This window comes from Raphanus sativus, chromosome 2 (genome assembly GCF_000801105.2).
Source record: "Raphanus sativus cultivar WK10039 chromosome 2, ASM80110v3, whole genome shotgun sequence".
Lineage (NCBI taxonomy): Eukaryota > Viridiplantae > Streptophyta > Magnoliopsida > Brassicales > Brassicaceae > Raphanus > Raphanus sativus.
In genome coordinates this window covers 12,491,244-12,509,048 of record NC_079512.1, presented here as the reverse complement: position 1 = coordinate 12,509,048, position 17,805 = coordinate 12,491,244, and the positions used below count along the sequence as shown (strand labels likewise).

Here is a 17,805-nt window from a genome sequence, read left to right as displayed (position 1 = left end):
AAGCAATTATGTGGCAACCACCAGCGATATATCATCTCTCTTGACTCATATTAAAACTAAGATTTGACATTACAAAATCAAATCTGATAGCTCAACTGCAAATCAAGGAGAAAATCAAATTAGAATCAATCTGAATCGAGTTAGCCAAACCTCATTCAGAAGAGGAGACAAATCATCATTCATTTCTCGCATCGGCTTCACCGGAATTTCAGACAACCGAAATAAAAAATGAAGAAGAAAAAGATATGATCGGAGGAATCTCTAACCGATTACGATCTGGATACTTTTGATCTGACGGAGCACCGTGAGTATAAAGCAGATTAGAGGATATGATTGTCTTTTGCTTCCTTAAAATTTATGTACTTTTAAAAATGGACATCTTGATAGTGTAAACATGAATAAGTGTACTTCATATTTGCTATTGTGTAATTTTCCCTTTTCATATATTGTGTTATATGTTAGACTGTAATCTTTTCACAAATAAACTATGATTTGAATTACTATGCTTCACAATTTTAAAATTTTCAATAGATTTTTTTCAGTTTTAAGTGCTGCAAAATAAATTAATATAAAGCAATTTTCCTAACATGTAAACGAAAATTAAACTGTAAGATACTTATTCTAAAAATTGATGGATTTATTAAAAAGGAAAATTTCATAAAATATCTGAACTAAATTTCGCTACTCTTTAATATCCAAACTTTTTTATGTAGTTCAGTACTTCAAACTCATCATTTTGTACACTTTAATATACTAACTTTTAAAACTGCGTTCATTTTAATATTCAAATAATGCTCGTTCAAATCAAAAATATTAACAATTTTCAAGAAACAATCTCCAAAAATACAAAAAATCTTAGTATTTTCTTATTTTAATTTTAGTTTTAGAAAAATATAGAAGAAACTAAATTATGGATAACCTCGACATTTGTTTTGAGGGCATCTTAAATTAGTTTAAAACCTTTTTATAATAGCATTAGTTTGAAATCTTTATTAAAAATAATTAGCATCTTAAAATATAGTACTCTTATGAATCATAATAAATATAGGTACTTTAGAATTCTTTTCTATATTTATATTTTTAATTTATTATAAAAAATTATTATTTGCAAATAAAAATTAGCAAAAAATATGTTCGCAGTGATACTACAATTGTTTCCAAAGTTTTATTAGAACTAAAGACGTATATATTAAAGAATTCATTTTAAAATATCCTATAAAGTTCACTGGGACTAGTTTCTATCCTGTAATTTATAATTAAATATTTTCATGGTTATCTCACATATTTGATATACATTTATAAATTAGATATATTTATATGGATTAATGTCTATCTTATAATCTGTTATTTATTATTTTTATAGTGTTTTATTGATTATATATCTAAATATTTTAATTAACTATTCCACGCGTCTGAATATAAGTAAAATAATCTCTAGTGAATTCATATTAACAAGTTACTTTTATAATGTATTCAATGTTTATGCACACAAATTAGTTATAATATATGAGTAATTAATTTAATTAGCTAAAAACAACTAGCAAGAGGAAATCAGCAAACAAGAAATAATAAATACAAAGATCTGATATGAATAAAGAGGAAAATAAATAAAATACAAATATCAAAAGGAGAGAAATAGTCTTAAAACATTGACACACTTAGCTAGACACACTTACCTTACCTATACACAATATATGTAAGTATATAATAGTATATCTATATAAATACCTAGAGTCACCCCAAGTCTATAGCTAAACTGAAAAGGACAAGAAGCTCTCACATGACCCGAGTCACACCATTCATGGGGCCCTTTTACTCTCTCTAGGAAGTGATATTCAATCTATCATCGAGAAATTCTCTTAAACCACTATTTTTCTCAACCCCTTAAAGTATCTAGTGAGAGAAAGTGAGAGAAAAAGAAGACAGATCCCCAATTTAAACTTGAGACACCACTGATTTCATTTTCAACTTTATATAATATTTTGGAGTCAACGAAAAGTATCTAAGAAGAAGCAAACACAAAGAGTACGTCCGTCTTGTTCTTCTGGATTCTAGGGTTCTATTTGTTCTCCATTTTAATCTTCAATCTCGGATTTGATATATATCGAATTGTTTAATTACCCGTTATTTATTACTATTGTGGATGTGGTTTTATTTGGTTTCTGATCAATAGTATCTCATGTATGTTAAAGAATTTTGTGTTGGGTCATCATCTTGTCAAGAATCACTCATCAGATCCATAGAAAAAAATTGAATACTTTTTGAAAGATCTTGAATTGGTTCATCCTTTTCTCAAGAACCCTTTTTAATAATAATAAAAAAAGTTGGATACTTTTTGAAGATCTTGAACTGAATTTTGTCATCAATCTTCTCACTAACCCCATCATAAAAGAAAGCTGGATACTTTTTCAATATCTAAATACTGATCATTTCAAGAACCCATATAATAAAGTTTAATACTTTTGATAGATATGTCGACGAGGGCGAGCACTCACCAAGACCCAGCAGAAAACGGAGCTAGTGGTTCAGACAACAACAACAATTTGAACCCGGCGATGAGAGATCTCATGTTCGAGAAAGTGCTAACACCAAGCGACGTCGGGAAACTAAACCGGCTCGTGATTCCAAAGCAACATGCAGAGAACTACTTCCCGTTAGAGGACAATCAAACCGGCACGCTGTTGGATTTCCAAGACAAAAACGGCAAGATGTGGCGGTTTCGTTACTCGTATTGGAACAGTAGCCAGAGCTACGTGATGACCAAAGGATGGAGCCGTTTCGTCAAAGAGAAGAAACTCAACAACGGAGACACCGTCTCGTTCCACCGTTGCTACGTCCCCGAGGACAACGAACCGGAGAAACGAAAGAACATATTGTTTATCGACTGGAGGCATAGACCCGACTCAAACCTCGTACACAACAATAATCATCATCACTACCCGATCTTCGGGGCTCCTCCTTATCCAACGGCTAGTTATTATCCTGTGACAGAATATTCCATGCCGCATTACGGGAGGTTTCCACCTTTATATCACAACCAGTTTTTAGGGTATGGTTATGGACCTTATGGTAGGTCTGTTAGTGGAGGACGTTACTACGCGGGATCACCGTTGGATCATCACCATCAGTGGAATCTTGGTAGATCTGAGCCGTTAGTTTATGACTCCTATCCTGTTTTTCCAGCGACGAGGGTGACTTCATCCTCAACAATGTTGCCTCCTTCTCCTCCTTCTCAGCCGCCGCAGGAGGGGACGGCCAAGAAGCTAAGGCTGTTTGGGTTCGATGTCGAGGAGTCTTCTTCTTCACGGGAGGCACGTGGCGGAATGGGTGTTGCTGGTCACTCTTCATCTTCTCCGGTTGTGATTAGAGATGATGAATCATTATGGAGGTCGCCACGTGGAGAAATGGGTGGATTGTCTTCTTCGGTTGTGAAATTAAGTGATGACGAAGAATATAAAAGGAAAGGGAAGTCTTTAGAATTTTAGACAGATAAGTCATTTATGTTCCTCACCATTTTCTCTAGTTACCTTTATTTATTTCCTCTTTTTAAGTTAATTCCAAACTTAAAAATCATAACAAGCTAATTTTGCAATTGGGGAATTACAATGTCGTGAGGAACTTTACCTGGTTTCAACATGTTAGTTATTGAACCCTAGTAACCAAATACCCCCCACCTTTCAATATTCTAGTATTAAGCTTTTTGTTTCAAAAGAGTATTTGTATGAAGCTTATATATGAATAAATCTATCATATTTATATCATCTCGGTTTTTTACTACACACACTCATATTGATCACATATACACGCCAATCCATAAATCAAAAGTGTTTCATTTTTTTATCTTGAACATTTTATAGTTTGAGCTGGATAACTAAGTGGGAAGGATAAAAACGCTAATAAAATTTTGAAATTATACTCTCTGTGCCTATCTCTGGCTAAGCTGACAAAGTTCCTTGGTACATTCTAACCTAATGGACAGTTCCAAAAGCTCTCTCTCTCTCTCTCTCTCTCTCTCTCTCTCTCTCTCTCTCTCTCTCTCTCTCTGAACCCATATGGTCCAATTTTAGTTTGTTTGGTGCTAGTGTCTTTGCTTGATTTAAAGATCAATTGTAGCTTATGGGCAGAGAACAAAAAACAGAAGCTATGAAAGGACAGTTTCAAGTTACAATAATAAGTTCAACGAAGAAACACAAAAGGTACGTAAATCTTTCATCTTTTCGTTTTTACTTTATCCCAAAAAATAAAACTTTTACTACTTCCCATTTACTTTGTTAGTTTCTTGTCTCGTTAATTGCTTGTAACCGTCAGTCCGTGCAACCGTACGTGTCAGGTTCGGAATTACAAGTTAAAAGATTATTTAAGTTAGGGATCTAGTTGATTGTATTAAGAAGCAACTAGATTCTGATATGTCTTTCGATTAGCGAATATATTTTTTTGTTTTAATTATTTTTTCAATAAACGGATATATATATATATATATATATTATTTATTTTTTAAAGGGCGGGTATATTTTTGCTTTAATTAATTTGAGAAATTTTTTTTATATATTTGCAGTTTTTTGTATTTATATTTGTAATTAAATATTAATTTAATTTAATATAATTTTTTGGTAACTTTATTAAATATGTTAAATTGCATAACTATGCACTTGTGTCATATACATTTCAGTAATTATTTTTAAACTTTATTCTTAAAGCTTACAATATATTATATTTTCTTATTAGTTACCTAATATAATTATTCAAGAATATTTGTACTAAAAAAACCTGACTTGGAATCGACCCGAAAATCTATATACTCGAACGGTTCTTAAAGTCAACATGTATATGGACAATCATATATATAATATGCAAACTTATTAGTTTTCAATGGAATAAATATTGACAATATATTATCAATCTTTCTCCAAATGAAAACATATTTTGGTTCCATAAATATAAATGTGACAAGTTTAGGTTTAAATACATATTTATTCTTTTTGGGTTTATAAAAGAATTGTAGATCCTAAAATCTATACTAAGTATTTGATAGTGTTTATGATGTAAACTGTTGAATAAAAAGGATGTGGGCAACGATATCCTTTGAACACAAAGATATAATCGGAAAATAGTTGACGAAAATGGATTTTTAATGATCCAAGAGATCTAGTACAATGAACAAAGTAAGATCTGAAACTACAAAAGAAGTCGATTAAAGAGAAGATCTAAAGCGAGGTGAAATGAGGTCGATGTGTGTGGTGTGCTCTCTCTAGGGTTTTTTGTGGGAACCGAAATTCGCACTGTCAATATTTCGTATATTTTAGGAAAGTAGGAAAACCCTAATTTCCCAGAGGTCCCGGATTTCTGAGAAACCACACGTCAAGCAATCAGAACATGACAATAACGAGAAAATAAAAATAAAAATCGTAAAAGGAGAGCAAGAAAGATTTTATTCCGAATCTGCGTGTGAGCATAACAACAACAAGGTAACGTGCTTCGGCTACGAGAGCTGTCGGCGAGATCCCTATTTCTAATACCCGAAGGTGGCTAAACGTAATTGAGTCGCAGCTCGAAAAACAAAAACGGAAAGTTGCCTAAAATGCTCTAAGTGCTAAGTTTGCTCTGAAAAGTGATGCCTCTATGCCTCTCGCCTTGAACTCCTTATATACTCCCTCCAAGGTCGGTTTACGCTTCCCCCTTTTGCCCTTAAGCCATCATAGTAGAAAAAATGGGAATATTCTATTTTTCCGATCTTCATGATTATCTGCGGAAAGTTTCCATTTTTTCCGCGGAAACTGATGCTTATCCTCCAAGCATAAACCGTCATAAGGTTTATGGGTTTTTAAGAAATCGTAAATGGGCCTCGAATCAAGTTTAGGACCCCTTTGGGCTGTATTTTTGATTTGAGACGTTTTTACGATTTCTCCGATAAGGTTAAGTTTCCGCGGTTTTATCGTAAACCAAACGGATGATTCCATTTGATCGAGAGATCAAGAAACGGATACTCGTGAGTTGCGGAGAACGGCTATACGGATAGTCGAGAATGCATAGTTTTACGTCGTATCATCGTTTCGAAAGACTTTGGACGTTTCGGAGAACGATTGATGCACGAACGCTCGATCGCTATAGCGACCGAGCTTCGTATGATCCTGCGATTATCAAGTTCCTATTCTCGTGTTTCGACGATTCTTTGTTATTTCCGATGATCGTGTTTTGACGAGAATTTTATTTAATTTGCGGAACTTTTCGCAAGATATTTTATTTTTACGATTTCCTTTCGTAAAAATAAAATAAAATTTTATTTCGAATGTTTCGATACTAACTTCGTAACGACGGTTTTTGACCCCAACAGTTAGCCCCCCAGTACGTTAAAATCGTCGGGAGATTCAAACGTATGTTAAGGTGAGTCGGACAAGATAGTCGTTTCTTTTGACGATGTTCGTATTCGTAAACTCGTAAAAGATATACGAAAAAAAATCGTAATTTTTTTTTTGATTGGCCGCTTCAACAGTTAGCCTGTTCGGCCGCTGCGCAAGTTTTGTCTTATTGATTGTTTCCGCATGTCTGTTGCATTGCGGATATCTGGGAGTTGATTTGTTTAATCGTATCTTCCATTTTTCGCAAAATGCTTCGAAGCGGGTAGAGATGAATTGGGATCCGTTATCCTTTAGTATTTCGTATGGGATTCCATGCCTGCAGATAATGTTTTTCCATACGAAATTTTCGACTTGTGCGTCCTTTATACTTGCGTATGATTCGGCTTCTATCCATTTTGAAAAGAAATCTGTGAGGACCAGCAGAAAGCGTTTTTGCTTGGACTTGTGAAGAGGTCCTACGATATCCATAGCCTAGCGTATGAAAGGATATGGCGACGTAATGGAGGAGAGTTCTTCCGCAGGTTGCCGAATAGTCGGAGCATGCCTCTGGCATTTTTCACATTTTCGTGTGAATTTTTCGCAGTCCCCGATTATTGTTGGCCAGTAATACCCGTGGCGTTTTATTTTTACGGCGAGCGACCTTCCGCCGGAATGATTTCCGCAGGAACCAGAGTGAACTTCTTCCATTACCTTTCTAGCCTTATGTCCTTCTAAACACGTCATGAGTGGTCCAGAGAATTTCCATTTGTAAATTTCTCCGTCGACCGTTACATAACGGGCGGCTTGGGTTCGGACTTTTCGAGCTGCCCACTTCTCAAGAGATAATTTTCCGTCGATGATATACGCTCGTATCGCCTCTAGCCACGGCGTATCGCAGCCATATTCGTTTTGTTCTGGCGTTTCTTCTGATTCTACTGCGATTTCTTCCTCGTTATCATCTCGAATGAGATTGATGATGACGGGAGGTCCAATGCTCGGATGTTCAATGAACTCTACCGGGATTACTCTTTTAAGTCCCGGATCGGAACTTGAGGTCAGGGCTGCGAGTGCGTCTGCTTGCGTATTCTCGGAACGAGGAATTCGGATGAGGGCGAAAGAATCAAAGTCCTGGGACAAGTTTTGGACTAGTTTGAGGTATGCTTCCATCCTTTCGTCCCTGGCTTCGTACTCCCCGCTATACTGGCTCGCAGCCAGTTGAGAGTCGCAGTAATCGTGGATATTTCGTATCTTCAAACCGTGGGCTAATCGTAATCCTGCGATAAGGGCTTCGTACTCTGCCTCGTTATTCGACGCGTGGAACTCTAATCTAAATGATTTTTCGAGGATCTCTCCGGTTGGTGACGTCAGACGGATGCCGATCCCGGATCCTTGTTTTGACGACTATCCGTCAACGTGGAGGAGCCAAGTTGAGTTAGGCTCTTTGTTGGTTATGGCTCTGGTTGGCAACTCCACCATGAAATCCGCGAGGACTTGAGACTTTGCACTCGTTCTGGGGCGATAGTCTATATCGTACTCGCTGAGTTCGACGGCCCACTTAGCTAACCTCCCCGACTGGCTCGGACTATGCAGGATAGTTCGGATGGGGAATGTTGTGAGGATGACGATGGTGTGGGATTGAAAATACGGTCGAAGCTTCCGCGCCGATGTTACGACTGCGTACGCTAGTTTTTCCAGCAGTGTTTTGCTTATGTAGAAGATGGGTTTCTGATCCCCACGTTCTTCCCGGATCAGGACGCCGCTAACGGCAGTTGCTGATACTGCTATGTATAGGAATAAAGGTTCCCCTTCTACGGGTTTTGCGAGAACTGGAGGAGTCGCCAGATAGTGCTTTAGCTGTTTGAAAGCGTCTTCGCATTCATCCGACCACTCGAATTTTTTGTTTCCCCGCAGGACATCGTAGAAGGGTAAGCATTTGTCTGTCGACCGGGATATAAACCGATTGAGTGCTGCGACCCTCCCGGTCAACCTTTGAACTTCTCGCTTGTTTTTGGGAGAGGCCATCCCGATGAGCGTATCGATCTGTTTTGGGTTGGCTTATATCCCGCGATAAGTTACCAGGTATCCGAGGAATTCTCCCGATGTTACGGCGAATCTTCATTTGGCCGGGTTAAGTTTCATGTTGTGTGAATTCAGCCGAGCGAAGCATTCCTCAAGATGGTTGACATGGTCGTTAGCGTGGAGGATTTGACGAGCATATCGTCAATGTAAACCTCCATTGTTTTTCCGAGTTGATCGGCGAACATTCGATTGACGAGTTGTTGATATGTTGCCCCGGCGTTCTTAAGGCCAAAAGGCATTACTTTGTAGCAATAAGTTCCGTGATCCGTAATGAACGATGTTTTCTCACGGTCATCGGGATTCATCATAATTTGATTGTACCCTGAGAATGCGTCCATGAAGGATAAGAGTTCATTTCCTGCTGTTGCTTCGACCCGCCGATGATGTGCGGCAAAGGGAAACTATCTTTCAGGCACGCTTTATTGAAATCGGTAAAATCGACGCACACTCGCCATTTTCCGTTCTTCTTTTTGATCACGACGGGATTTGCAAGCAAATCGGGGTAACAGACTTAAGTTATTGATCCCACCTTAAGAATTTTTTTGACTTCTTCGTTGACTGCGGTTGCTCGTTCAGGGCCTAGCTTTCGCCTTTTCTGCTTGATTGGTTTGAATGTCGGATCGGTATTCAGTTCATGGAAGGTAATGTTAATGTCAATTCCTGGCATGTCCTCCGCAGTCCATGCGAATGTGTTGAGATTTTTCTTAAGACAGGTTACGAGTTTTGTCTTCAAGGGCTCGCGAGGTTTAGCCTGTTCGGTCGCTATAGGGACCGAGCTTGTGCATGAGCTCGGTCGCTATAGCGACCGAGCTTGCGTATGAGCTCGGTCGCTATAGCGACCGAGCTTTGTATGATCATGCGATTATCAAGTTCCTATTCTCGTGTATCGACGATTCTTTGTTATTTCCGATGATCGTGTTTTGACGAGAACTTTATTTAATTTGCGGAACTTTTCGCAAGATATTTTATTTTTACGATTTCCTTTCGTAAAAATAAAATAACATTTTATTTTATCGAATGTTTCGATACTAATTTCGTAACGACGGTTTTTGACCCCAACAGTTAGCCCTCCAGTACGTTAGAATCGTCGGGAGATTCAAATGTATGTTAAGGTGAGTCGGACAAGATAGTCGTTTCTTTTGACGAAGTTCGTTTTCGTAAAATCGTAAAAGATATACGAAAAAAGATCGTAAAATTTATTTTTTGTTTTTTTTTTGTTTTTTGAATAGTATGTAACCACAATCTTATAAGTATTGAGCCTTTCTCCTTCACTTCTTTCACACCTCTTCTCTTTTCTTTCTCTCAAATTCTCTCTCAAGATGTCTTCCTCTCAAGATGGCAAGATGAACTCAGATGCTAAGATGGTTGAAGCTCCGCTGGCCCCAGTTGATGAGTCTGCGCCTGAGCCTACTTGTGTTGCTGGCTTCCTTTCGTTCCGCGAGAGGATGGCTCGTCGCAAGGCCGAGAAGGAAATCATCCAGACCACCGAAGAGAAATTATCCTCTCCTAAAGTACCGGACGCCCCAGCTTCCGGTTCCGAGGTCCCAATCCTTCCCGAGGTCGGAGAGCATCCCGAGATGCAGCCTCTAGAAGTTCCGTCCCAGGCTCCGGGATCGTTGTCCGTTCCGATCATCGTCGAAGACAAGGAGGAGTTTGTTGAGCCCGTTCCTCCAGCCAAGAAGGAGATCGTTCTAGGGTTACGAGTAGCAAGTGCTGTCCCGGTTTCTCGGTCTCGGAAGAGGAAGTGCGTGGCACCTGTAGAGGGAGGTCCTCCGCTGCCGGAGGGATTGCGTATTGCACCCATTCTCCGCGGAAAGGTATGTTATTAGATTTAAACTTATCCTTCCGTTTTGATTTCATGCTTGTTAACACGATTTTTCCCTCTACAGTTCATATCTCTGATTGACGGGATGATTGGAGAGTGCAGTACCGAGGCCGCTCGTCTTGCCAGGGAGCTCAGAGACGCGCAGGGCCAACTGGCCGAAATCCAAAGTACAATGACGGTGCTGGCGGATTCATGCACCGCTAAGGTACTAGGCTTGAGGGGCAGGTTGGCGAGCTTGAGAGAGATCTTGGGAAAACTGCGAGTGCTTTGATCAAGGAGAAGAAAACCAGGAAGGCAAAGGCTTCGGAAGTTCGTCGACTTCAGCACCATATCGAGACTAGTGAGGGCTTGATGCGTCGCAGTGCGGATGACGCCATAAGTGCTTTGCGTGCCGGGTTCCAGTCCTGTTTGGTTGGTTTTGCCGAGATCCTGAGCTCCTTAGAGCTTGTTTACCGCAGGGATCTGATCTCAGCGAGCATTGATGGTGGGATGGCGATTATTCATGCGCTTAAAGATGATCCCTCTTCGTCTCTTCAGTCCGAGGAGGATAGCTTATCGGCCCGCAGGTCCGAGTTGGGATCTTTGGACAGAACTTTCGAGCTTTTGTTGTCCGATCTGCGATCTGAGTGCGTTCTGGAGCGATCTGCGGAGGATGCCGAAAGCCCGGTTCGGCGACTGGAGAAGATGGTGATGACGCGGCTGCGAGCGAGGCAGGTGAAGGGGACGTCTAGGTTTAAGGTTGTGGTCTTTTGGTTCAAGTGTTTTATGAGTTTGTGTTTGTTCCGGCCTTTTAAGGCCGTGTTTTTATCTTCGGGACTGGCCACTTGTGGCTTTGAATCCCTACCGTGTTGCGGTTTTTAATTAATGAAAATTTGGATTTGCGTATTTATGGGAACTTCCTTATATCGAAGTTTGAGAGATAGGGTATGAGTTGTCTTCTCATTCCTGCCTCTCAGATGATCACCGTATCTATCGCGTGTTCAAAGCGATATTTTCCGTGGTTTATGAATTTACGCGAAGGTTCGTATAACGGACATACTTTAGTGAAGAGATAAATTTTGGGATCTCGTATCAGGTATCGATACTATACTATGAGATGTTAAGTACCAGCAAGACTGGGTTTAGGGCAACACCTAGGTTCACTTTCGGATTAAGGCTTTAAGATGACAAATCGGCTTTCGTTTTGCCTGTTTGCGATTTTAACCTGACTTGTACCGTTCTTAAATCCGCGAAGTGTTATCGGCTTATTATGATTTGTCTGGATACGAGTCGGAGCTATTTTCTTTACGAAGCGCTCAGACGAAATTTCGATTTTCTTGTATAGCGCGCTATGGTATCCTGGTCGGATGTAAAAGAGCCTACCCTTAGGTGGCTTCTCTGTTTAGGACGTTAGAGTTCGTTTGTTGTGATCAGCAACAAAGACATGATGCCGTTCTGTAGGCGTTGTTTTTTAAGTTTTTACAAGAAAAAATTTATTCGGGCATGAAGCGACGTCTCGCTGTGCGGTGAATGGATTTTTCTTATGCCATAAAAGAGTTACGGGCTTTTGAATAGTGTAGTTTAGATCGCAAATTGTTTTTTGAGTGACAATTTCTAGTTGTGATAATCGTTTTTTGTGGATGCTGGATCCGTTGTTTGTTTGTGAAGAGTTTCGAAAATTCGGAGTCTTTGTAAAGAATTTCGAAAATTCGGAGGTTTTGAAAGTCGTGGGAGTATACGAATATACGCACCCCGCTCCCCCCCTTTTAATCGGGGGGGGGGGATAGCTGAACCCGCCGGTTAGCGAGTTGCCTATGTACCCTTTTTCGGGGATCAAGCCATCTCGTAGTTCTTTGATTGCAATGTTTTAGTGATAGTATTTTTTGAGATGCATGATGTTCCAAGTTCTTGGGATTTTCACACCTTGCATGTTTTCGATTTCGTAGGAACCAGGCCGGACGACTTTTATAATCTTATATGGTCCTTCCCAATTGGCTCCTAGCTTCCCTGCGTTTCGTTCAGCAGTGTTCTGGAAAACTTTGCACAAAACTAAGTCTCCTACGTGAAATCGGCGATTTCGGACATTGGAGTTATAGTATTTTGCGGCTGCATGTTGATAGCATGGCATTGTTTATTTCTTTCCCGTTCTAGGAGAAGCCGTCTACGAATCCCGGGAAATTCGACTTCCGCGGGAATCATGCATTCGGTGCCGTATACGAGGGCGAATGGTGTTTCTCCCGTTCCTTGTCTCGGAGTTGTGCGGTGTGACCAGAGGACTCCTTCGAGTTCCTCCGCCCATCTCCCTTTCTTTTCGTCCAGGCGTTTCTTAAGTCCGTCGAGAACGGTCTTATTGATTGTTTCTGCCTGTCCGTTGCATTGCGGATATCTGGGAGTTGATTTGTTTAATCGTATCTTCCATTTTTCGCAAAATGCTTCGAAGCTTGTTCTCGAGCTCGGTCGCTATAGCGACCGAGCTTCGTATGATCCTGCGATTATCAAGTTCCTATTCTCGTGTTTTGACGATTCTTTGTTATTTCCGATGATCATGTTTTGACGAGAACTTTATTTAATTTGCGGAACTTTTCGCAAGATATTTTATTTTTACGATTTCCTTCCGCAAAAATAAAATAAAATTTTATTTTTTCGAATGTTTCGATATCGTAACGACGGTTTTTGACCCCAACATTTTTCGTGTGTCCTCTATACTTGACCTTCGATCTCCTTTTATAGTCGTTCAGTTCCGTGATCTTCGTAACCGTTCCCTCGATCTCCAGACTTCGGCTTCTCCGCCTCAAGCTTGCTCGTTCGACATGGGCTTTCTCTTCGGACCCCACGTCTTCTTCGGCCCATCAGGACAATTGACCAAAATTGGGTCCAACATTTCCCCCATTCTCTTTTCCTTGGACGGATGGGAAAGAGGCGGTTTGCTTTGAATCCCTACCGTGTTGCGGTTTTTAATTAATGAAAATTTGGATTTGCGTATTTATGGGAACTTCCTTATATCGAAGTTTGAGAGATAGGGTATGAGTTGTCTTCTCATTCCTGCCTCTCAGATGATCACCGTATCTATCGCGTGTTCAAAGCGATATTTTCCGTGGTTTATGAATTTACGCGAAGGTTCGTATAACGGACATACTTTAGTGAAGAGATAAATTTTGGGATCTCGTATCAGGTATCGATACTATACTATGAGATGTTAAGTACCAGCAAGACTGGGTTTAGGGCAACACCTAGGTTCACTTTCGGATTAAGGCTTTAAGATGACAAATCGGCTTTCGTTTTGCCTGTTTGCGATTTTAACCTGACTTGTACCGTTCTTAAATCCGCGAAGTGTTATCGGCTTATTATGATTTGTCTGGATACGAGTCGGAGCTATTTTCTTTACGAAGCGCTCAGACGAAATTTCGATTTTCTTGTATAGCGCGCTATGGTATCCTGGTCGGATGTAAAAGAGCCTACCCTTAGGTGGCTTCTCTGTTTAGGACGTTAGAGTTCGTTTGTTGTGATCAGCAACAAAGACATGATGCCGTTCTGTAGGCGTTGTTTTTTAAGTTTTTACAAGAAAAAATTTATTCGGGCATGAAGCGACGTCTCGCTGTGCGGTGAATGGATTTTTCTTATGCCATAAAAGAGTTACGGGCTTTTGAATAGTGTAGTTTAGATCGCAAATTGTTTTTTGAGTGACAATTTCTAGTTGTGATAATCGTTTTTTGTGGATGCTGGATCCGTTGTTTGTTTGTGAAGAGTTTCGAAAATTCGGAGTCTTTGTAAAGAATTTCGAAAATTCGGAGGTTTTGAAAGTCGTGGGAGTATACGAATATACGCACCCCGCTCCCCCCCTTTTTAATCGGGGGGGGGGGATAGCTGAACCCGCCGGTTAGCGAGTTGCCTATGTACCCTTTTCGGGGATCAAGCCATCTCGTAGTTCTTTGATTGCAATGTTTTAGTGATAGTATTTTTTGAGATGCATGATGTTCCAAGTTCTTGGGATTTTCACACCTTGCATGTTTTCGATTTCGTAGGAACCAGGCCGGACGACTTTTATAATCTTATATGGTCCTTCCCAATTGGCTCCTAGCTTCCCTGCGTTTCGTTCAGCAGTGTTCTGGAAAACTTTGCACAAAACTAAGTCTCCTACGTGAAATCGGCGATTTCGGACATTGGAGTTATAGTATTTTGCGGCTGCATGTTGATAGCATGGCATTGTTTATTTCTTCCCGTTCTAGGAGAAGCCGTCTACGAATCCCGGGAAATTCGACTTCCGCGGGAATCATGCATTCGGTGCCGTATACGAGGGCGAATGGTGTTTCTCCCGTTCCTTGTCTCGGAGTTGTGCGGTGTGACCAGAGGACTCCTTCGAGTTCCTCCGCCCATCTCCCTTTCTTTTCGTCCAGGCGTTTCTTAAGTCCGTCGAGAACGGTCTTATTGATTGTTTCTGCCTGTCCGTTGCATTGCGGATATCTGGGAGTTGATTTGTTTAATCGTATCTTCCATTTTTCGCAAAATGCTTCGAAGCTTGTTCTCGAGCTCGGTCGCTATAGCGACCGAGCTTCGTATGATCCTGCGATTATCAAGTTCCTATTCTCGTGTTTTGACGATTCTTTGTTATTTCCGATGATCATGTTTTGACGAGACTTTATTTAATTTGCGGAACTTTTCGCAAGATATTTTATTTTTACGATTTCCTTCCGCAAAAATAAAATAAAATTTTATTTTTTCGAATGTTTCGATATCGTAACGACGGTTTTTGACCCCAACATTTTCGTGTGTCCTCTATACTTGACCTTCGATCTCCTTTTATAGTCGTTCAGTTCCGTGATCTTCGTAACCGTTCCCTCGATCTCCAGACTTCGGCTTCTCCGCCTCAAGCTTGCTCGTTCGACATGGGCTTTCTCTTCGGACCCCACGTCTTCTTCGGCCCATCAGGACAATTGACCAAAATTGGGTCCAACATTCCCCCCATTCTCTTTTCCTTGGACGGATGGGAAAGAGGCGGTTTGCTTAATCCCTATTTCGTCATCGAAAATCGATATAAATTTGGTCCGACTGTTGAGTTTCTCGCAACCGTTATTTCACGCGTTTTTTTAATCTTCACGCGTAACGGCTATTTTCGCCGTTCTTAGGGCGAACCCTAGGCTTTCATTAATTTTCTCGAGAGGAGCGATAAAGCCGTTAGGGTTGGGGAGATTTTTAAATACGCGAAAGACTCCCTCTCGGTCTCAATTTTCATCACTCTTCATCTTTTTGCTTTGCAATTCACAATTTCTTTGATTGCTAAATTTACTGCTATGACTTCTTGGTTTTCTTTCCGTCGTCTGACGTCGACGATCGATCAGCTCGAGGGACTTTACACGGTGGATGGAGTCGATCGCTTAGTTGTCCTCAATTTGGCCTCCGCATCTGAGACTCCCGAAACCGTTTGACAGGGTATTCCGGGGCTTATCTACCCTTTTTCCAGTCTTGCGGCCTCTTTTTCCGATTTTTGGGACTTATTCTTGAGATCCTTGCGGAGCTGCGCCTGTCGTTTACACAAATATGCCCTAACTTTCTGAGGCATCTTGTAGTGTTCTTGGTCAGAGCCAGAGAGGAAGGTCTCTCCTTTGGTCTTGATGAGTCCCGCCACCTTGTTCTGGTGAAGCAGAGCAATAAAAACCCTGTGACTTTCCTCGTGTTTCCACATCCGGGTCGCCATGTCATAAAGGAGGTTTCTTATCGCGACGAGAAGTGATGAGAATAATTCTTCGTTTTCAAGGCCGATCGAGCGTTCATGGGGGATTTTGATTTCACCAAGCTTCCCCAGGAGTGGCTGAGAATATATGTCCTTTTATCTCGGCTCGTCTCCCGATCTAAAATTCTCTTATTTTTTTTGTTTTAGCCCGTTCGATTCAGTCGTCTATATCTGATCGGCTTCGAGGCTTATCGCTTGTTCTTCGGAGGGGTCGTACTGATATGTCCTGGATCGAGCACCGACCTGCTCAGACCAAACACCGATCCAAGGTGATGATTATGTCGACCAGCTCGATCCAACCGAAATTTTTCCATTAGATCATGACACTACTTTGAAGCTGGATGAGCTGAGTGAGCTAAGTGACACTACTTTGGAGCTGGATGAGTTAAGTGACACTACTTTGGAGCTGAGTGAGCTAAGTGACACTGAAGATGGAGCTGGTTTAGTTGCTGGACGAAATTGGCCTTTTTCAGCCCAAAGAAAAATTCATAACAAATTCAATTTGGATCGGTTTTACAACAAATTCGACCAGGCCTTTGCTGATGGTCTCTGCCCATTTTCATCAAGAAATATCCACAAAAAGAGTAAAAGTCGTGCACAGGAAAGAGGCATTCAAATTCTGGTCAAAAGTCATAGTCCACATTTTGGTTTTCCATAAAAAGTCTTAGTCTTTATTTAGGTTTTCTAAGCTTCTAGTTTTCCACAAAATATTTATGTCTTTCTTTGACCATTGCTACTATAAATATGTAATCTCATTCCATGAATAAAACAATTGATTTCCCCTTTTATTTGAGTTTATCTCTTTATTCTTTGTAGAACACTTATTGTTTCTTGGTGAGATTATCTTCGAGTAAACATTCTCTATTTCGTTAGACCTGTGCGTCATATCAGACAACATTTAGAAACCCTTCTTTTGTTGGACTTGTGCGTCATAACAAGCAACAATTTAAGTCTTGTAGTATCAATAGTCTTTCCGCAGCTCTTTTGTCACCATTTAATCCACCAGCTCTCCCTTTGGAGTGCATATCATTACCTTTCCGGCTGAGTGATCCGATTTAGGGTGTATCAAGTAAAAGAATTGAAATGCACTTGTGCTAATGTGCATTTCAAAAACAGGTTAGTCCTTTAGTCTCTTCATCATCAAACATAGAATCAGATTTTGGAGAAGGAAGACACATTCATCCTCACTAATGATTAAACTTTCCAATATATCTTCATCACATTCATCATAAATGGGTAAAGAATCTGAAAAATCTTTTAGATCTTCAAGGTTGGATCGAGCTGGCTGACAAGATCGCCACCTTGGACCGTGTCTATGAACAAAGCAGGTCGATGCTCGATCCAGGTCGCATCAGCCCTCTTATCAAACTGCCACGGTCGGTCCAAAAGAATATGGCATGCATCCATGGGAAGGACATTGCACACGACCCCATCCTCATAATGACCAATGAAAAGTGGGATGGTGACTTGCTCCTTCACATACTGTTCTCCAGCCTTATTGAGCCACTTTAACCTGAAGGGACGATAAATAGGCCGAGTAACAAGCCCAAGTTTCTTTACAAGGGTGTCACTAGCCACATTAGTGCAACTACCTCCATCAATGATCATAGGGAAAACTTTTTCAGAAATGAGACATCTAGAGTGAAAGAGATTCTCCCTTTATTCTTTGTCGTTGGTATTTGGTTGCACACTCAAGGCTCTCCTAGTAACCAGTAGTGGACCATGGAACAGATATTCAAGTTTGTCCTTATCAAATATCGGACCAGAATCCTCCACAAAGGTCGAACAAAATTCATCGATCACTCCTTCGACCTCCTCATCGAAAATGGGATCAAAGGCATTGCGCAAAAGTTTTCTAG

General features: G+C 40.5%; 2 protein-coding genes across 2 annotated transcripts; one reads left to right on the top strand and one right to left on the bottom strand.

Moving 5' to 3' along the window:
* Positions 1 to 1,882: 1,882 nt before the first annotated feature.
* Positions 1,883 to 3,661, top strand: LOC108841338 (B3 domain-containing transcription factor NGA4-like). The gene is made up of 2 exons (XM_018614103.2): positions 1,883 to 2,025; positions 2,470 to 3,661. The coding sequence occupies exon 2, from the start codon at positions 2,472 to 2,474 to the stop codon at positions 3,483 to 3,485; it is 1,014 nt and encodes a 337-aa protein (XP_018469605.1). The 5' UTR covers positions 1,883 to 2,025; positions 2,470 to 2,471; the 3' UTR covers positions 3,486 to 3,661.
* Positions 3,662 to 6,827: 3,166 nt separating this feature from the next.
* Positions 6,828 to 8,357, bottom strand: LOC108834587 (uncharacterized). Its single transcript, XM_018607919.1, has 2 exons — positions 7,809 to 8,357; positions 6,828 to 7,736 (listed from the first exon to the last, which is right to left on the bottom strand). The coding sequence occupies exons 1-2, from the start codon at positions 8,355 to 8,357 to the stop codon at positions 6,828 to 6,830; spliced, it is 1,458 nt and encodes a 485-aa protein (XP_018463421.1).
* Between the last annotated feature and the right edge of the window lie 9,448 nt (positions 8,358 to 17,805).